The 21,090-nt window shown below is 50.2% G+C and overlaps 1 protein-coding gene across 1 annotated transcript in view; it reads left to right on the top strand.

Moving 5' to 3' along the window:
- The first annotated feature begins 16,564 nt into the window (after window positions 1–16,564).
- The window catches only part of LOC128757503 (protein FAM180A), a 5,807-nt gene continuing 1,281 nt past the window's right edge, over window positions 16,565–21,090 (top strand). The window contains exon 1 of the mRNA XM_053862835.1: window positions 16,565–16,721. Coding sequence (XP_053718810.1) covers window positions 16,652–16,721 — 70 coding nt within the window. The 5' untranslated portion in view covers window positions 16,565–16,651. The remainder of the gene's footprint in view (window positions 16,722–21,090) is intronic.

Here is a 21,090-nt window from a genome sequence, read left to right as displayed (position 1 = left end):
CATAACTGGTGAAAGAAGGATTCTGGCTTTTGGTCCAGTTTGGTTGCGTTTTTTCTTTGATATTCATCTGGGGTCTCTAACTGATCCACTAGAGGGCCATAGTGGGGCCATCTTTACATAGGTTGCAACTAATCAGGAGGAAACCCAAAGAGTCAGAACTTATTTGTCAGACAGGTGCTGCTTGTGTCAAGTCTCACCAGATTGGTTCACCAATGTCTGGCTGCACCCACTGCCACTCATCTGTGGATCAGTTTGAGACTCTGTATATACTCTGTCTCAGTCTCGTCTTGGTCTCGACCTCCAAATATCCTGCTCTTGTCTCGTTCTCAACCTCAAAATATCTCTGTCTTGACTCGGTCTCAACCTCAAAATATCTTGTTGTCATCTTGGTCTCTACCTCCGAATGTCTTGGTCTCGTCTCGGTCTCTATCTCCAAATATCTCTGTCTTGACTTGGTCTCTACCTCCAAATATCTCTGTCTTGACTTGGTCTCAACCTCCAAATATCTCAGTCTTGACTTGGTCTCAACCTCCAAATATCTTGTTCTCGTCTTGGTCTGGACCTCTGAATGTTTTGGTCTCGTCTTGGTCTCGACGTCTGAATAGCTTGGTCTCATCTTGGTCTTGATGTCCAAATATCTTGGTCTTGTCTCGGTCTGAACCTCAAAATATTTTGGTCTCGTCTTGGTTTCTACCTCCAGATGCCTTGGTCTCACCTTGGACTCGACCTCCAAACATCTTGGACTCGACCTCCAAAGGTCTTGTCTCGGTCTCGACACTCTGTCTCGATAATGTCTTGGTCTCAGTTGGTGTGGTCTTGACCACTACATTCCTCCGCACTCATCACCTGCGGAGCAGTTTTCAGGTGAGCCAATTCTAATGGGTGTGGCAGCCTACATTGTGTTGAACGGCGCCACACTGTAGGTGTGGTCCAGCAGATGCGACAGGCAGTTAACGACTGTGAGAATACGTTCGTACCATGCATAATTCTCCAGAGGTTTTAGGAGTTTGTGACAATGGGAAAAAAACTAGCGCACCACTGGAGTCCAACACCTGGTTAAAGACTGAAGGAGGAGGGACTGATACTGCCAAGAGCAACAATATCACGAAGCAAGTCATCTTTCTGACCAGACCAAGGTATGGAGCGCAGGGCTGTAGCCGCACCTGACGCGACGTTTCGCTTCCCAGGATGGAAGAGCAGCTCTTCATGGACTGTGAAGAACTGTTGCTTGGAGGTGAAGAAGATGGTTTGACCTTTTGTACAGAGAGGGACAGACGGACCCAACCCTGGCGTTGGTGGGAAGAGGTCAGGAAAGTTCAAGAGTGGAGGCGAGGCAGCTGGTGAGCGGCAGGAGATGTGGAGTCGCTGCGGCCCCGTCCTTCCACAGATGTCAGCTTGACGGGGTTTAATCTGTGACATCAAATAGCACCACAAAGGGAAGTGGATCAAACACGTCTTGGCAAATTAGCACGGGCCCGGCATTTGACCGGAATGTTGCAGCCGAAAACATGTCCGATATAATAATCCCGATCGGCCCCAGCTGGATGTCGTCAGAGGCGTCAAAGCCGCCTTGGGAGGCTGCCACCGACGCAGCTGCTGCTCCTTCTCCGACTCTGACAGACAAACACTTGATCTCAGTCCATTCATTTTTCTCCGCGTTCATGGCCCCCACAGGACTCCCCTGCCTCTCCAAGCCTACAGCCGCACCCGTGCTCTGGTCACCTGCTGGTCACCTGCTGTAGGCTAGCTGTCTTCCTGTGGCACGACAGACTGACCCCTCCCAGACCCGGTCGGCTCTTGGTCTTGTCTTGGTCTTTACAGCACAGACAGGACAGGACAGGACGAACCCAGCTGGGGCCAACTCTCTCACCTCTCTGTGTGGCGTTGGTCTGTTTACCCCGGGAACTCTGGTTTCCTCCCACAGCCCAACAACAGACACGATTCTCCGTCAGCATGAGGGTGTTGGAGCAGCTGTCTGTCTGCAGCTGCACTGGTTCTGTTTGAGAGACCACCGTCAGAATCAGCGATTTCTTTCCGCGCGTCATACTCAGTCAGAGTTCATCCTCATCGTCTTCTTTAATAAATCTGTTAATGAATGGGAACAGTTTCCGTGGTGGAGCCTCTGTTCTCCTCAGTGGGAAGCCATGCTTGCTAATTACGCAGGAAGGCTCCACAATAGGTGCTAGCATTAGCTCCTCAGGGAGGGTGACTCATTCCCAGCGGACTTGGACAAGAAGATACAAAAGGGAAGAGACACAGTCAGTAGAAGAGCTTTGCGTGTACCCACATCTTTGTGAGGGCATCCTCATTTATCTACTGGAGCTTTGGAAGCTCTGACTGGAATGTTCCATTAGGTTTCTCCACTCTCAGCTGTGCCACCAACACTGGTTTGATTCCAGTCACAAAGAGAGGGAGTCATGTCTGCAAGTGGTGTCAGCACAGCCCGCTGGAAAGAAGGTGGCGACGTCCCTCTGGAAGGAAGGTGGTGACGTCCCTCTGGAAGGAAGGTGGTGACGTCCCTCTGGAAGGAAGGTGGCGACGTCCCTTTGGAAGGAAGGTGGCGACGTCCCTCTGGATAGAAGGTGGTGACGTCCCTCTGGAAGGAAGGTGGTGACGTCCCTCAAGAAGGAAGGTGGTGACGTCCCTCAAGAAGGAAGGTGGTGACGTCCCTCATGAAGGAAGGTGGCGATGTCCCTCTGGAAGGAAGGTGGTGACGTCCCTCAAGAAGGAAGGTGGTGACGTCCCTCATGAAGGAAGGTGGCGACGTCCCTCTGGAAGGAAGGTGGTGACGTCCCTCAAGAAGGAAGGTGGTGACGTCCCTCTGGAAGGAAGGTGGTGACGTCCCTACTGCTTCTCTCTGGAGAGCCAACACAACTCAGATCAGGAGCCAAACACTCCAGACAAACGTGGACAGAAACTGGACTGAAACTTTCACAATCCAACAAGACTTAAATGTGATGGTGGTCCAAAAGACTCAAACTAAGATGGCTGCCAAAACTATCACTCTTCTGGCTTCCATCTCAATAGCCGACACAGCAGGCTCTAGTTGCTCCACTTATCCCAGCGTCTGTGACTCCGTCAAACACTCGACACAGCTCTCCTCCTCCTCCTACTCCTCCTACTCCTCCTCTTCTTCCTCCTCCTCCTCCTCTTCTTCCTCCTCTTCTTCCTCCTCCTCCTCCTCCTCTTCTTCCTCCTCTTCTTCCTCCTCTTCCTCCTCCTCCTCTCCTCCTCTTCCTCCTCTTCTTCCTCCTCCACCTCTTCTTCCTCCTCCTCCTCCTCTTCCTCCTCTTCCTCCTCCTCCTCTTCTTCCTCCTCCTCCTCTTCTTCTTCCTCCTCCTCCTCCTCTTCCTCCTCCTCCTCCTCTTCTTCTTCCTCCTCCTCCTCCTCCTCTTCCTCCTCCTCCTCCTCCTCCTCCTCTTCTTCCTCCTCCTCCTCTCCTCTCATCTCCTCTCCTCCTCCTTCTCTCCTCTCCTCCTCCTCCTCTTCCTCCTCTTCCTCCTCCTCCTCTCTTCCTCCTCCTCCTCTTCTTCTTCCTCCTCCTCCTCCTCTTCCTCCTCCTCCTCCTCTTCTTCCTCCTCTCCTCCTCCTCTTCTTCCTCTTCCTCCTCCTCCTCATCTTCTTCCTCCTCCTCCTCCTCCTCTCTTCCTCTTCCTCCTCCTCCTCTTCTTCCTCTTCCTCCTCCTCCTCTTCTTCCTCCTCCTCCTCTTCTTCTTCCTCCTCCTCCTCCTCTTCCTCCTCCTCCTCCTCTTCTTCTTCCTCCTCCTCCTCCTCCTCTTCCTCCTCCTCCTCCTCCTCCTCCTCTTCTTCCTCCCTCCTCCTCTCCTCTCATCTCCTCTCCTCCTCCTTCTCTCCTCTCTCCTCCTCCTCCTCTTCCTCCTCTTCCTCCTCCTCCTCTTCTTCCTCCTCCTCCTCTTCTTCTTCCTCCTCCTCCTCCTCTTCCTCCTCCTCCTCCTCTTCTTCCTCCTCCTCCTCCTCCTCTTCTTCCTCTTCCTCCTCCTCCTCATCTTCTTCCTCTTCCTCCTCCTCCTCTTCTTCCTCTTCCTCCTCCTCCTCTTCTTCCTCTTCCTCCTCCTCCTCTTCTTCCTCCTCCTCCTCTTCCTCCTCCTCCTCCTCCTCTTCTTCCTCCTCCTCCTCTTCCTCCTCCTCCTCCTCCTCTTCTTCTTCCTCCTCCTCCTCCTCCTCTTCCTCCTCCTCCTCCTCTTCTTCCTCCTCCTCCTCCTCCTCTTCTTCCTCCTCCTCCTCTTCCTCCTTCTCTTCTTCCTCCTCCTCCTCTTCTTCCTCCTCCTCTTCTTCTTCCTCCTCCTCCTCCTCCTCCTCCTCCTGGTGGAGGCGCGGCGAACACTGGCAGGTCAGGCTGAAGCCAATCCAATACGAAGCCAATTTATTTCTGCTAACATTGAATATGCTGTTTTCTTTTCAGTCGTGTGCCGTCGCCAAATTGAATCAAGGCCTTTATTATAATGCTGTTTAGTGGCATAATGAGCTGCAGCCTGCCGGAGTGCTGTTATTATTGCTCAGCTCATTTGTATCTTGGAGACTCTGCTGGTGTCCACAGCTTCAATTACTTTGCTTTTTCTTTCCCTGATTTCAATTTGTGCCTCGCTGAGGAGGCCAAACGCTTCACCTGCCCCGCCGATCTGCTGCATCACCACGTCCTGCACTGCACATGACGTGCCTCTTCACAAAGTCACAGAAACTTACTGCAAGTGTGGGATGTATTTCATCTTGTTGTAAGCTTGGATTTCTCATTTGGGTTGGTGACTTTTCACCAAAATCTTGTCCCAAGCATTACATCATCTATTTTTGTCTACAATAGACAGGAAACTTGAAGTTGAAATGAAGTAAATAACTGGTGAAATATATATTCACATCGCTTCCTGTGTCTCACCAAAATAAAAGTTGTTGCTTCATTCTAGTGTGTATTATTGCTCTTAGTTTAAGCAGGTTCAAACTCATCCCCCAACATCTTCAAACCAGATGTTTTATGCTTATATAGTACACTGGAGCTGCCTCTGGAGCAAAGCATTGGAAAGTAAAGTGTGAAAAGTTAGGATCGTTGCTGTGTCATGATGCGAATGATTGGTCTTGTTCCTATTTGGGATGTTTGTGTAGAGAGTTAATGTTTTCCTGTAGGTTTGAGAGAAGAGGAAGCAGAGGACGGGGGGAGATATAGGAGGATGATCCACTGTGGCCACCTCTGAAGGGAGAAGCCAAGAGAAGAAGAAGTTCATGTTTTCCTTCTTACAGATAAAGTTTGCACCATACGTTCGATGGATGTGAGTGGAGAGGACCTGCGGTCTGTTACATCATACCAATCTAAGTTTCTGAGTTTTCATCTTCTTTTACTTTATGTCATTTTTGCACTGTTTTTTTGAAATATAAGAATATATAGAACCGTGAGTGTACATCTGTTGGACTGTGAATCCTCCATGGCGTCCTGTGGAGTTCCTCCGGGTTCCGTCTTGGGCCCGCTACTGTTCTCACTCTACCTTCAGCCACTTGGAGACATCATCAAGAAACACAGTTTCCTTCCACTGCTACGCAGATCAGTCAAGTCGTGTTTCTTTTATTTCCTCTCTACAGTGAAGACCATCTTATCCAGGCAGCACTTGGAAGCGGTGGTCCGACTGGACTACTGCAACTGTCTCCTGGTCAGAGTTAGCCAGCCGTCGCTGTCCCGTCTGCAGCTGGTCCAGAATGCCGCGGCATGGTTCTGAACGGGGTCACATCACCCCCGTCTTAGCTTCTCTCCACTGGCTGCTGTGACTTTAGGAATTTAAAGTTCTTCGGTTCGCTTTTAAAGCTTAAAATGATCTTGCCCCTCAGAACCTAGTGGAGCTTTTAACCCCGTTCGTTCTTCCGTGGACCTTGAGGTCAGCTGACCAGCTGCTTCTGGAGGTTCCTAAAACTAAGAGGACGATGAAAGGAGACCGGACTCTCTCAGTCTGTGGCCCCCAGCTATGGAATGTGTTGTGTTTGAGACCTGAAGCGGATCCCAATTGCAGTAATGCAAGAGTGACAGGAGGCAGGCAGCGAGTCAGATACAGTGATTTAATAAATACTACAAAATACACAACAAAACTGAACCGAGAGAAGAAAACAGAAAATAAATCAGGAACGGGAAGAGTCCACAATGGAATGAGTCCAAACAAAAAGCATCACTGAATCAGGAGAAAGAATGCGAGTCAGAACACACACACAATGAACAATAAAACACAAGATAAACTATCGAGGTCGTCAGAACTAACACACGAGTGAAAGGTAACAGTAACAAAGAGAAAACCCAGAAGCCACGCGGAGCAGAGAGACAAAGGAAAAGCAAAGTACAAAATCAGAAAAAGGTGAACAGAAGATCACTCAACGACGGATAAATATACGACGGAGCGAATTATTTTCAGTCATTTTTAGTGTATCTGTTTTAATTTTATGCATTTATTGTTTTCAATATTTGTTTCATCCTGATTTTACAGTTGTACAGCACTTAGTGACGGTCGTGTATTGCTTTTTAAGTGCTTTATAAATAAATATAGTACACTGATGTAGTGATGTGGAAACTTGCTTCGTATGCACCTTATTTTACCTCAACTAACCAGGCATTTGCCTTTGATTTTGGTCTTCAGGATCTTGTTTCCAGACTCATCTTAAGTCATATATATTTGAATCTAGTTTTAACAGGTGTTTTCAGGCTAATTTGAAGTAGTTATAATCTAGAATTCAGCATATGGTGCTTGTTTCCAGGTCACACACTTTCACCATCGAATTCTTATTTCTAGTCTTGAGCTTGTTTGAAGAAGAAACTATCAATCACTTCACTAAAACCAAGCACTTTTATGCTTTAAACATTCAACTTGGAGCAGCTTTCTTTGCAGAGTAGAGTCACTCATGAAGAGAGCCACCTGCTCTGTGAGGACCGTTTGCCTCAGACACACACCTGGTGATGCACCAGACTCTGGATCACTCAAACGTCCACGGATGCTCCTGCAGACTCTCTCCAGCACTTCAGGTCAGAGGTGGACCGTGGAAGATGGCGGCCGCTTCGCCTCATAAAACGCCACCCGGGAGGCGAGTCGCCACAAATTTATCGCGCCTCGTTATCGGCTCCGTCTCGGGAGCGACGTTAACGGCTAAATCAATGAGAGCAATCTGTTAACTCAGAGCATCAATGAGTCATTACTGGCTCCTGCCACTTTTGGCAGCCACTGACCACTGCGGAGCAAGACTCCCGTCACCCTACAGTGCACGACATTCAAGCAGAAAACGTCTGGTGAAATGTTTGGTGATGAGTTTGAACCTGTTAAACCAAGAGCAGTAACAGACACTTGAATGGAGCCACACGTTTTATTTTGGCGAGACACAGGACGCGACCTAAAATATCATATTTCCCCAGTTATTTATCTCATTTTTACATTTCCTGTCTTTTGTAAAGAAAAAGATTAGGTTACGCTTGAGATAAGATTTTCGAGAAAAGTTAAAGAAAAAACAGAAATAAGAAATTGAAGCCACCCCATCTGCAGTGTGATGGTCAGACGGTATTCTGGCCGCTCACCTGCCACTGCTCTCGACATTTTTCTCCTTCTGTGACGGACAGTTGCGGTAATTATTCCGCTTCACTGATGGTGATCAGCCGGCGGACACACAGACACGCCGAGAAGGCGCCGCGCTCCCCCTGGCAGCTCGCGGCGAGACGATCCATCCTCTCTGGCGGTGAGTGATGCGGTCCTGAGGGTGGTCATTCAGCCATTTTTACTTTCTCAACTCGCAAATGAAGCCACACAAAAGTTTTGGATGTGATTCGGAGCAGAGCCTTTAAATCACTGTCAGATTCTGGCAGCGTGAGTAACATAATGGAGCCTAATGGAGCTGGTGACGTCTGTCTGCTTTGGACCTGGGTGATTTTATTTGGAGCAAGTGGCCTCCCGACCCTCACCGTGTAGGAGAGACACTGTGTTGATACTGTGTCACTCAATACTGACACCTCAAGCCCAAATTTCTTTTCAAAATAAATATGTTTTTCAATATCTTATAATGTCCTAAATCAAGTCAATAACGTCAAATAATGTGAATAGTGAACTAAGAGTTACCTAGAAATTCATTTGAAATTGAACAGAAGAAGGCAAGTCGAAAACAAAGAGACTGAAATAAATACATTGTTCTCCAATAGCAGGTCCCACACGACTAGCGTTTCCCTCGGAGGTGCTCCATCATCCACATTAACACATTAACCGTGGGATCAGATTGTTTCAGCACCTGCATCCTGTTGACAGATGCTCTTCTGTATCAACACGGTTTGGTGCGTTTTTGCTGAGTCGACACAGTTCATTCATCAATCACGTGCGCCGGTACGTTGGTGATCGCGCCATCTTTCAAACCTCTGCAGGGGTCCACCTGTCCTGCGCTGGTCTCCAGTGTGAGCCTGAGTCCGCGCCATGTCTGCGCTAACAAGGGTATCAGTCTGTCCGGTGACGGCAGGGTCGATGGCAAATCGCTTCATTTACCACCCCGTTTCACTTCCTCCTCCAATCACAGTGCTGGAGTCACAGACTCTCCATGTTTCTCAGCCGAACCTTAAAGGCTGAGAGGGAAGCCTTAGCATTGAGAAGATGCTCAGAGTGCATCTAGAGGGAGGCCTCTTCTGGAGGCAGAGATCCAACATTCCAATAGAACTTCAGGAGGTTACTGGGGAGAGCGGAGTCCGGGCCTCTTAACTGAGGGTGCTGCCCCCTCGACCAGGCAAGGAAAAGGAAAACACTTCCAGCGGCAGAACATCAACACGTTCAACCGTCTGTTCACGGCTCTGAAGAGACTCAAAACAATTGAGCGGAGCTGAAGAACGGAGGCTCCTCCCGAGGGGCGTCACCTGGACTGAACCCCAAATTGGCCCTTTGATCTTTGTTAAGTGGCCCCATTCATAAAACATGACCTTATCTGCATAGAATTCTATGAATAGTCAATTGAAGCAGCGTCACCTGAAGAGTGTGCACTGCAGATCTTGGAAAAGTTGTTCAGCTGCACTCCGGACTGGATGAGTGTTGTTACACTGCCCCCTTCTGGCCATCACGAAGCACTGTCCAAAAGCTGTGACCTGGTTCAGTACCAAGGGCGTGAACACAGAAGATGTTGCATCCTGGAACTTTGATCTGCTTTTATTACACCTTTAGGTCTTTAGGAAACGACCAGCGTGCCAGAGGCAGAGGTGGGAGTGAATCAGAGGAGAGGAGTGGAGGAGGAGAGGAGAGGAGAGGAGAGGAGGGAGGAGAGGAAAGGAGGGGAGAGGAGAGGAGAGGAAAGGAGGAGGAGAGGAGAAGAGGAGGAGAGAAGGAGGAGGAGAGGAGAGGAGAGGAGAGGAGAGAAGGAGGAGAAGAGGAGAGGAGGAGGAGGAGAGGAGAGGAGAGGAGAGGAGAGGAGGAGAGGAGAGGAGAGGAGAGGAGAGGAGGAGAGGAGAGGAGAGGAGAGGAGAGGAGAGGAGAGGAGAGGAGGAGAGGAGAGGAGAGGAGGAGGAGAGGAGAGAAGGAGGAGGAGAGGAGAGAAGGAGGAGGAGAGGAGAGGAGGAGGAGAAGGAGAGGCGAGGAGAGGAGAGGAGAGGAGGAGGAGAGGAGGAGGAGGAGAAGGAGAGGAGGAGGAGAGGAGAGGAGAGGAGAGGGGAGGAGAGGAGAGGCGAGGAGAGGAGAGGAGAGGAGGAGGAGAGGAGGAGGAGGAGAAGGAGAGGAGAGGAGAGGAGGAGAGGAGAGAGGGGAGGAAAGGAGAGGAGGAGAGGAGAGGAGAGAAGGAGGAGAAGAGGAGAGGAGAAGAGAGGAGAGGCGAGGAGAGGAGGGAGGAGAGGAAAGGAGGGGAGGAGAGGAGAGGAGAGGAGAGGAGAGGAGGAGGAGAGGAGGAGGAGGAGAAGGAGAGGAGAGGAGAGGAGAGGAGAGGGGAGGAGAGGAGGAGGAGGAGAAGGAGAGGAGAGGAGAGGAGGAGAGGATAGGAGAGAAGAGGAGAGGAGAGGAGAGGCGAGGAGAGGAGGGAGGAGAGGAGGAGAGGAAAGGAGGGGAGGAGAGGAGAGCAGAGGAGAGGAGAGGAGGAGAGGAGAGGAGAGGAGAGGAGGAGAAGGAGAAGGAGGAGGAGAGGAGAGGAGTCTGCTTTAATAAAGATTCTCATGAGACGCTCCAGAGCTTATGACTACTGCCCAAAATACCCAGGTAATGTGAGTCTGCTTTTCCACAACTGGGCACCTGGGCTCATCCATCTCTGCCACCTGTGATCTGCTAAAGAATTTACCGTGTTGTTTCCCACCTCTGCTTTCATACGTTACCATTGTTTTCTAATCTCCGCCACGGCCACCAGCGGCTCCCTTTAATTCCACGCGATATAATAAACCTCTTTTATTCTCGACGCTGCATCGCAGCGGAATGAGTCAACGAAGCAGCAACGTTCCATTATTGATGCTTTTGGGATCATGTGTTTATTGCAGCCAGGCAGGAGCATGGAGGCGGGGGCGAGGGACACGTCGGCCGCTCCACCGCCTCGGTCTGGGTTGCATCACTACGCCTTACGTGCCACTCATCAAACAAGTCCTTTCAATCTGGATTTGGTTCCCGCTGAGTCCGGATTTGAGTCAGTCAGGCTGGAAGTGAGGGGCTTTGGAAGATGAGTCACTGACACACAGACAAAAGAGAACACGCCGCCTGTTGTCGTTTGATGACGCTAACCCAGGCGTCACCTGTCATTTTCAATGTTAAAGCCAGGAGTCTGTGTAAATATTAAATCTCTGAGTCGCCTAGATCCACGCGGGGAGCTTCACCTGCTACTGTAGCCTGAGCGCTTGTCACGTCGGCCCAACTTTGGCGCCCTCTATGGTCACATGACTGCCTGCCTCCTGCCCCGCTGGGCGGTTCTGGACCTGATCCTTTCACCCCAGGTCAGTCCTGAGGCTGTGCTCACCGAGAGCAGGATCTCGATACAGTTCCATTGAAGACCCAGAGAGGAATAGTCTCTCCGTCGTTTTAAAGAAAATGTTTTTGTCTCCTCGTCTGACTTCCTCTCCGTGATGCTTAATGTTGCCGCGAAGTACATTTATTAACCGTGTTAGACATGGTCGTGCGAGAAGCCTCAGTTTTGTGATTCTCATGCCAGATGTGTGAGAGTTAGCAGCCATGGTTAAAACTTGAAATTAGCTGGGTCGGTTCCAGTCTGGTTCAGAATCCTGGTTCAGGTGAGCCATGTGTTTTGGATGGTTAGGTTTAGAGGCTGGGGAAAGGGTGATGGCCAGGAGAAATCCCCACAAAACAAGTGTGTGTGTTCTTGTCCTTCTATCTTTGTGAGAACCTGTGTGAGTTTTTCATCAACAGAGTGAGGACATTTTGGACGGTCCTTACTTTGTCAAGCCTCATTTTGAGTGTTAAAACTACAAAATAGCTGGGTTATTATAATTTTGTTTTAGTTTGGTTCAGAGCTAAGTGTTTAGTCATGCGTTTTGGATGGTTAGGTTTAAGGGCTGAGGCTGAGGAAAGGGTGATGGCCATGAGAAACCACACAATGCCCCCATAAGGACAGACATTTGTGCGTGTATAGACACGATAGATGCTTTGTCCCAGTGACAAATGTCTCGGTTAAGATGGACGATCGACTGGCATCCATTTCATGATGTCACTGACCTCACTTCACGAAATATTCTTCAGTTCAAATTCACAGCTGCTCCAGTCAATCCTAGGTGATTCTGAGGCAAAGTGCTGTGTCATGATTCCGCTTTTACTTTGGTGCCTTGAGTCCCACTTTGCTTTCTCCCTCCTGTCTTCCTGTTTGTGTGGCACACGACTGGAGCCACTCAACCCCTGATCACCTGAGTATAAAACACCTGGACTCCAGCAGCGTGTGCCAGAGCGACTCCATGGTTCCCGCGGTAAATTGACTCTCCTCGTTCGTTCTTGCTTTCTGTGCGTTTGTTAGTTTACTGTGATTACTTTTATGAAACCCTGCTGCCTGAGTTTGTGTTTCCTTCCTCTGTTTCCTCCAGTTTCTTGTTTTGCTCTATGATTCACTATCTCTGTTCACTTTCTTTTGTCTTTGCTGACAGATTTAAGTTTGTTTGATTCCCCCAGTTCTGTGACGCCTTCTGTCGGACTCTTATTCTTGGACATCTCCTGGTTGGACATTCTGACTTTGCTCTGTTTCTCCCAGTTCAGTGACGCTGTATGTTTTGGTTATATGGTTGTGAAAGATTGAACTACAGTGGCACCTCGGTTCTTGACCACAATCCGTTCCAGACGGCCGTTCGAGAAGCGATTTGTTTGAAATCCGAATCCATTTTTCCCATTACAATGAATGGGAAAAAGCAATAAAGCGTTCCAAGCCTTAAAACAGTCTTTTGTAGGAGTGAATGTGGAGTGTCTGCTGCAGGTGGCTGTTCCTCTATGTGTGTGGCCGCTGCATGTGGGAGGGGTTGCCGAGTGAGTGAGGTCTCTCCAGAAGTGAAGAGGTGCCCGGTGCGTGTCCAGCTCTGAATGTGCGCTTCTGTGCAGTTTGGCTGTGACCAAGTCATAAACCAAGTCACGCTCTGTCCCAGACTGGCCTCATCCCTGTCCCAGCTCCAGCCCACAACAGGACATCAAACCCTGGAGTGAGCGCTCCAGCACCTCCCCTGTGACACTCTACCACGGTCCAGTGTGGAGACAGGAAAGGTTTCACACCTCAATATGAAGAAGAAACAGTTGGTAAATGGAGCTAACGGGACACGTCTGCATACAGAGGCTGCGTTATACACAATAACAAAGCGGAACGCGGGTCAGCTGATCAGTCCGCGCACGCATCTATTTTCGGGGGCGTTCATGTTCTGGATTTTCCTTAGAAATCCGATTTGTTTGAATTCCAGGACGTTCGAAAACCGAGGTACCACTGTATTGTATTTGACTCGCTCCAGCCTCCTGTGACTTTCATCACTGCACTTGGGTCCCTCCCCGCCTCTTGACAGTCATTGTCAGTAGGTTGTGTCTCGTACAAGCTGAGCACATCTCCTGGTGTCTGATGTTTAGTTTGGCTTCCTCTTTGCCTGCGAGGTCAGTTCACTCTCACACCCTGCCAAGTGTGACACTGGATTCCGCCTCACACGATGGCCGCGTTTGTTCACTCGGCACATGAGCGAGTCAGCCAGTAGCTGAGTGTCCAGCCAAGAGGAGCAGCACCAGATGTGAAGTCTGAGAGGACACACACACACACACACCCACTTACTCCAGGAATTAAGTGGGAGGAATGTAGGAGGCGACTGTGCGGTACTTGGGTGAACCCTCGGCATGGCCAGTCGCAGAGCTTCGCACCTCTGGGATGGTGGCGGAGGAGCGAGGCGCGGGACTTCTCTGAGGCTGGCAACACGATGTGGACACTGCTGATCTTCCTGTACCTGTCGGCTCCCCTGCAGGCCACGGCTCAGCACTACAGCAGAGGTAACCTTGACCACTTTCCAGCAGGAAAACAACCGACGTCTGGTGGCGATTGGTCACCGACATACTTGCTTCGGTAACACTGTCTGTGATCTTTATGTGTTGTCTGTGATCTTTATGTTCGTCTGTGATTGTATGTCGTGTCCAGGTCTGTGAGAACAGATATTTCATCCATGCTATATGTCTCGTACTGTAGCATGTTTGACAATAAAGTTACCTTACCTTACCTTTACCTCGATATCCCCGCCATCATTATAGCGGGAGGCATCCACAGAGTGGTGTTGTTACTGGCTGGTGTCGCGAGCACATTCCTCTGCGCTCAGTCTGGCTGTCGGCCCTCGCGATCTTCATTTCATTTAACAGCAGATCAATAGATCCCAGCCTCCTTTGATGGCTTTTCCGAGGCTGGGAACGCAGAGAGGAGGGTGAATTTCAGGTCTCATAAAAGTGGAATACAATCGCTGTGTTGTATTTGGCCCCAAATGATATTTGAAGGTTATGAGCTGCTGTTGGGCGGAGGGACGGAGGGAGAGGAAGGTGACTCACGAATGAGGAGATACAGCAGCTGGAGCTGGAGAGGAGACCTTCTCTAAACCTGTTATCTTCTGAGAGAGTCTGAGCTTGCTCACTGAACATTTGTCCAGTTTCTCCGGGGAGCTTCACCTGCTACTGTAGCCTGAGCGCTTGTCACGTCGGCCCAACTTTGGCGCCCTCTATGGTCACATGACTGCCTGCCTCCTGCCCCGCTGGGCGGTTCTGGACCTGATCCTTTCACCCCAGGTCAGTCCTGAGGCTGTGCTCACCGAGAGCAGGATCTCGATACAGTTCCATTGAAGACCCAGAGAGGAATAGTCTCTCTGTCATTTCAAAGAAAATGTTTTTGTCTCCTCGTCTGACTTCCTCTCCGTGATGCTTAATGTTGCCGCAAAGTACATTTATTAACCGTGTTAGACATGGTCGTGCGAGAAGCCTCAGTTTTGTGATTCTCATGCCAGATGTGTGAGAGTTAGCAGCCATGGTTAAAACTTGAAATTAGCTGGGTCGGTTCCAGTCTGGTTGAGAATCCTGGTTCAGGTGAGCCATGTGTTTTGGATGGTTAGGTTTAGAGGCTGGGGAAAGGGGGATGGCCAGGAGAAATCCCCACAAAACAAGTGTGTGTGTTCTTGTCCTTCTATCTTTGTGAGAACCTGTGTGAGTTTTTCATCAACAGAGTGAGGACATTTTGGACGGTCCTTACTTTGTCAAGCCTCAATTTGAGTGTTAAAACTACAAAATAGCTGGGTTATTATAATTTTGTTTTAGTTTGGTTCAGAGCTAAGTGTTTAGTCATGCGTTTTGGATGGTTAGGTTTAAGGGCTGAGGCTGAGGAAAGGGTGATGGCCATGAGAAACCTCACAATGCCCCCATAAGGACAGACATTTGTGCGTGTATAGACACGATAGATGCTTTGTCCCAGTGACAAATGTCTCGGTTAAGATGAACGATCGACTGGCATCTATTTCATGATGTCACTGACCTCACTTCACGAAATATTCTTCAGTTCAAATTCACAGCTGCTTCAGATGATCCAGTCAATCCTAGGTGATTCTGAGGCAAAGTGCTGTGTCATGATTCCGCTTTTACTTTGGTGCCTTGAGTCCCACTTTGCTTTCTCCCTCCCGTCTTCCTGTTTGTGTGGCACACGACTGGAGCCACTCAACCCCTGATCACCTGAGTATAAAACACCTGGACCCCAGCAGCGTGTGCCAGAGCGACTCCATGGTTCCCGCGGTAAATTGACTCCCCTCGTTCGTTCTTGCTTTCTGTGCGTTTGTTAGTTTACTGTGATTACTTTTGTGAAACCCTGCTGCCTGAATTTGTGTTCTGTCTCCTTCCTCTGTTTCCTCCAGTTTCTTGTTTTGCTCTATGATTCACTATCTCTGTTCACTTTGGGTTTCTTTTGTCTTTGCTGACAGATTTAAGTTTGTTTGACGCCTTCTGTCGGACTCTTATTCTTGTTTATGGACATCTCCTGGTTGGACATTCTGACTTTGCTCTGTTTCTCCCAGTTCAGTGACGCTGTATGTTTTGGTTATATGGTTGTGAAAGATTGAACTACAGTGGCACCTCGGTTCTTGACCACAATCCGTTCCAGACGGCCGTTCGAGAAGCGATTTGTTTGAAATCCGAATCCATTTTTCCCATTGCAATGAATGGAAAAAGAGCTAATGCGCTCCAAGCCTTAAAACAGTCTTTTGTAGGAGTGAATGTGGAGTGTCTGCTGCAGGTGGCTGTTCCTCTATGTGTGTGGCCGCTGCATGTGGGAGGGGTTGCCGAGTGAGTGAGGTCTCTCCAGAAGGGAAGAGGTGCCCGGTGCGTGTCCAGCTCTGAATGTGCGCTTCTGTGCAGTTTGGCTGTGACCAAGTCATAAACCAAGTCACGCTCTGTCCCAGACTGGCCTCATCCCTGTCCCAGCTCCAGCCCACAACAGGACATCAAACCCTGGAGTGAGCGCTCCAGCACCTCCCCTGTGACACTCTACCACGGTCCAGTGTGGAGACAGGAAAGGTTTTACACCTCAATATGAAGAAGAAACAGTCAGTAAATGGAGCTAACGGGACACGTCTGCATACAGAGGCTGCGTTATACACAATAACAAAGCGCATCGCGGGTCAGCTGATCGGTCCGCGCACGCATGTTTTTTCGGGGGCGTTCATGTTCTGGATTTTCCTTCGAAATCCGATTTATTTGAATTCCAGGACGTTCGAAAACCGAGGTACCACTGTATTGTATTTGACTCGCTCCAGCCTCCTGTGACTTTCATCACTGCACTTGGGTCCCTTCCCGCCTCTTGACAGTCATTATTGTCAGTAGGTTGTGTCTAGTACAAGCTGAGCACATCTCCTGGTGTCTGATGTTTAGTTTGGCTTCCTCTTTGCCTGCGAGGTCAGTTCACTCTCACACCCTGCCAAGTGTGACACTGGATTCCGCCTCACACGATGACCGCGTTTGTTCACTCGGCACATGAGCGAGTCAGCCAGTAGCTGAGTGTCCAGCCAAGAGGAGCAGCTCCAGATGTGAAGTCTGAGAGGACACACACACACACACACCCACTTACTCCAGGAATTAAGAGGGAGGAATGTAGGAGGCGACTGTGCGGTACTTGGGTGAACCCTCGGCATGGCCAGTCGCAGAGCTTCGCACCTCTGGGAAGGTGGCGGAGGAGCGAGGCGCGGGACTTCTCTGAGGCTGGCAACACGATGTGGACACTGCTGATCTTCCTGTACCTGTCGGCTCCCCTGCAGGCCACGGCTCAGCACTACAGCAGAGGTAACCTTGACCACTTTCCAGCAGGAAAACAACCGAGCTCTGGTGGCGATTGGTCACCGACATACTTGCTTTGGTAACTCGATATCCACGGCATCATTATAGCGGGAGGCATCCACAGAGTGGTGTTGTTACTGGCTGGTGTCGCGAGCACATTCCTCCGCGCTCAGTCTGGCTGTCGGCCCTCGCGATCTTCATTTCATTTAACAGCAGATCAATAGATCCCAGCCTCCCTTTGATGGCTTTTCCGAGGCTGGGAACGCAGAAAGGAGGGCGAATTTAAGGTCTCATAAAAGTGGAATACAATCGCTGTGTTGTATTTGGCCCCAAATGATATTTGAAGGTTATGAGCTGCTGTTGGGCGGAGGGACGGAGGGAGTGGAAGGTGACTCACGAATGAGGAGCTACGGCAGCTGGAGCTGGAGAGGAGACCTTCTCTAAACCTGTTATCTTCTGAGAGAGTCTGAGCTTGCTCACTGAACATTTGTCCAGAGTTTGTCACTGTCGAGATCCACGGTGAAGATACTGTTTTACAGGTGTTTTTAGAGTCGCCTCCAACTGAGACTCAGGAGTCTGAGTCAGAGATGAAGATAATGAGATGAGAAAGGATCAGAACAGAAAAGAGTATCAGAGGAGATGTTCGGGCAGGTGGAGAGGACCGAGGCTGTTGGAGATGGAGGCGAGGAAGAGGACCAGCGAGGTTCCTGATGGAGGAGGACATGAAGGTTAAGAACCTGATGAGGAAAGAAGGAGAAACAGAACGGTCGTCCAGGACCATAAACCGATGGGTCGGAAAGTCGGAGTGTTTTGTCCTGTGACGCTGAGCTGCTCCACTGAACCTGCGCTCACCTCTCCAGTGATCCAAAGCCACTTCATGGAGCACCAATCCAGAGCCTGGTGCTGCCGACTAGTCTGCGGTTAGGGTCACAAACCAGTTCCCACGTGACATCGGAGTCCGACTCCCCCCGGGCCCCTCTGGTGATGAAGGGTGACCTGGAGCTGATCCGATCCCTGGATTCAGATCAATATCCAGGAGATTTAGTTCCCTCTCTTGTCTCCTGCTCGCTCTGTGTTGTTTCCATCACGCTCCCCCACCTACCCCACAGCCAGGAGAGCCATTTAGCCCGGCTAATGAATGGATCTTTGCGGCTCCCTCATCTCCTTGGAAGCAGTTAGCGGGAGATTACAAGTTCCCTGCCTGAGCATAATGACATTCTGCGACGCCCACCCATCCACACGGCGAGTGTTTTGAACGCCGCGTGAGGAAGACGAGTCTTGAAGGGGGAATAGTTTTAGATGCTGCGAGGAAGGACGTCAGGGGTTTTTGGTCGGGGGTGAACCCGGGTGGCAAAGCAAACATCCCCGGGTTTGTTTTGTCTCCAGCCATTTTAAAGGCAGGATGAGTTGAGGTTTGTCTGAGAACCACGGTCAGTCACTTCTGCGAGGATTTGCAATGTGGCTGCCGCTTAAACCCTTGAAACTAGGAGAGGCTGGGGAAAGGGTGATGGCCATGACAGGGCCTCATTTGGATAGAGATACCATCATACGTGTGTGTGCGAACTTGTGTAGTGATACTTGTAGCAACCAATTCTTGGAAACACACCTGTTTGTGGGGTTACAATAAAGAATAACTTCATAAACAGTACACTATTCTAGTACAGCAAAAAAGTATCTTCCCCGTGGTCACATGCACCCCCCCCAGCATCGCTCCGTGCCCCCCCAAGGTGGGCCCACCCCACTACTTGAGAAGGATGGTTTAAGAGTCTTCCTCCATGAAGTTCGGGGTTTGGGTTCCAGATGAACTCTTGACCTGAAGTGCTGGGACCTTCACAGGTCAGGGGAGAAACAGACGTGATTTTTTGTGAACTCAGTGGAATGACCTGCCGCGCCCCTCCGGGCCCTGAGGCCTTGAGTTTGACTGGTGTTTTAGACCATTTCATCTGCTGTGTCATGAACACAGAAATAATCAAAGCCCTGCTGACGGTTTCTGTGATGGAGATGTTTTTCCAACTCAATAAAAGTTACTTCAGGGAGGATTTTCAACAGGATTGGAGCCGCGGCTCGACGTCCTCGCCTGGAAAGTACCCGGAGTCACTTTCCATTCGCCGGAAAGAACCAGCATGCACGCTTGTAAAGGGTCTATTTTGGTCCATGACGTCGTTTCCGAGGGTTTTCACCCGAGACTGAGGGGTGTTTCTGAGAACATTCTGCCTGCCAGCCCACGGTCGGTGCGTCCTCTGCCTTTGCCACTTCTCAAATAGAAGGTGACACTAATGGAATGCACCTTTAATCATCAGGCTCCTCTCAGGATGCCGTTCATAATGTGCCTCACAGATCAAGGTGAGAACACAAGCAGGAATGTAAACACGAAGGTGCCTGGAGAACAGCTCAGAAGCCGAAAAACAGGACCACATCTCACTAAAACCCTTCTGTTAAGAGTGTCGTAAAGGTGGTGGACCTAGTTGTGACCCTCGAGTCGAGCAGCAAGGACCGACCCGAGGATCTGAGGGTCCAGGCTGAGACCGCTTCAAAAGTGGTCCATCAAGTCCTGGAGTGGATTCTGAAGTGGACAGGTGTCATCACAGGCCCAGTTCCATTCCCTTCCCTCAACACCAGCACTTGGTTCTGTGCGCCGAAGTGAGACGTGATGGACGTTCCTAAGAACTGGGACGGCACTTCATGATGTTACGCTCTAGTTGCGTCACGTCTCGTTGGTTGCCCTGGTGCGTCTTAGACTTCGACTTCCTTTATCATCATTGCACACGAAAACACAGCAGCGAGACCAAGGCACCGTGGCTTCCAGTTCCAACAATATAACAATAATAATACTTATTACTAATGATAAATAAGTGCAAAAACGAATACTACTGAGTGCAAAGTAAGGGTAAGTAAGTGAAGTAAAGTGCGATACAGAATAACTAACAGAATCATTTTGCTCCAGCGTTTCTGCAACCTCTTGCTGATCATCTTACTTCCTTTGGTGAACCAACGGGAGAAATGGGCGGAGTCAAAACCAGCTGCGCCACTATTTTGCCGTGATCTGTCGACCAGATCCCAGTGGCAGGCGTCTCCCTTAGAGTTCTGTCACTCGGGAGAGACTCAGAGTAGAGCTGCTGCTTCTCTGTGTTGAGTGGAGTCAGGTGAGGTGGCACCTCATGAGGACGCCCCCTGGAGGCCAACCTCTAGGAGGTGTTTCAGGCAGGGCCAGATGGGAGGAGACCGAGGGGTCGACCCAGGACCAGGTGGAGGGATGAGACCTCCTCACTGGACTGGGAGTGTCTCGGGATCCCCCAGTTGGAGAGAAGGCCGTTTGGCATGACCTTCTGAAGCTGCTGCCCCCGTGACCCAGCAACGGGTAAGCGGATTAGGACGGGCATTTGTTGACGTTAGTGTTAACATGAATGCTAGCCGACTGTTGTTTGCAAAGGAGAAATAAGAACACACTCATTGTTGTGTTGTTCATGTTGTTGGACACAGTCGAGCCTTCAGGTCAACAGCGTGTGACACGAGGAGAAAGCAAACCAACGGAACAGTCGGCCTCGTGACTCAGTTTGGTCCAGAGTCCTGGTTCAGGTGAGCCATGTGTTTTGGATGGTTAGGTTTAGGATGAGAGGCTGGGGAAAGGGATTGGATCGAGGCTGAAGATACAAACGTGTGTGAGTGTGTTTGAATATGCTAGGCAGCTATTTTGCCGCAGCCTGACGCATCACATGAGCTCAAGCGGGGGACGATGTTCCGCACACAGATGAAATAAAAGCATCCACTTCCCTTTCAAAGTAAAGCAAACTCCATTTCTGAAACGGACTCGAGTGCCGTCTCAGCGAGTCACCATCTCTTCAGCAGAACCTGTGAGTGTGTATACAGCGTGTGGTGACCTGTGCTCGAGGAACCGAGCTACTGGGGTCCACTGTGTTCATGTTGCTGGCCCCTTCTGTGACTGAACTCATGGTTTTTCCTCACACACACGACCAGAGTGGCTGCAGGTGAGAGGCTGATTCACAATGATGCTGGTTTTCACTGGTGCAGTGCCTTGTTTGGAGGCTGCTCAGTGAATCCACACTGTGAAGTGAGCAGGTGAAGCCTTTCACACTCTGAGCGAGACGACGTGCCGGTCACAGCAGGGAGGATCCAGAGTGACTCCACACTGTTGGTGACTCACAGACGGCGCCACCTTCTGCCACTGCACAGCCGACGTGTCGCCACGTGGCTCCAGTTATCGACTCCGCTGACAAATGCTGTGGAATGTGATCGTTCAGCTGTTATGACAGTCGGCTGCTGCACGTTACTTTGAAACATCTGCCGCTGTTGCTGAGGCCCGAGGGCCACGTTGCTGCTGTGTGGACGCTCACCTGAGCTGCCGTCCTGCTGTGTT

The sequence above is a fragment of the Synchiropus splendidus genome, chromosome 4 (genome assembly GCF_027744825.2).
Source record: "Synchiropus splendidus isolate RoL2022-P1 chromosome 4, RoL_Sspl_1.0, whole genome shotgun sequence".
NCBI lineage: Eukaryota > Metazoa > Chordata > Actinopteri > Syngnathiformes > Callionymidae > Synchiropus > Synchiropus splendidus.
Note: the sequence above shows the minus strand (reverse complement) of the source record. Positions and strands in the feature narration are given on the sequence as shown.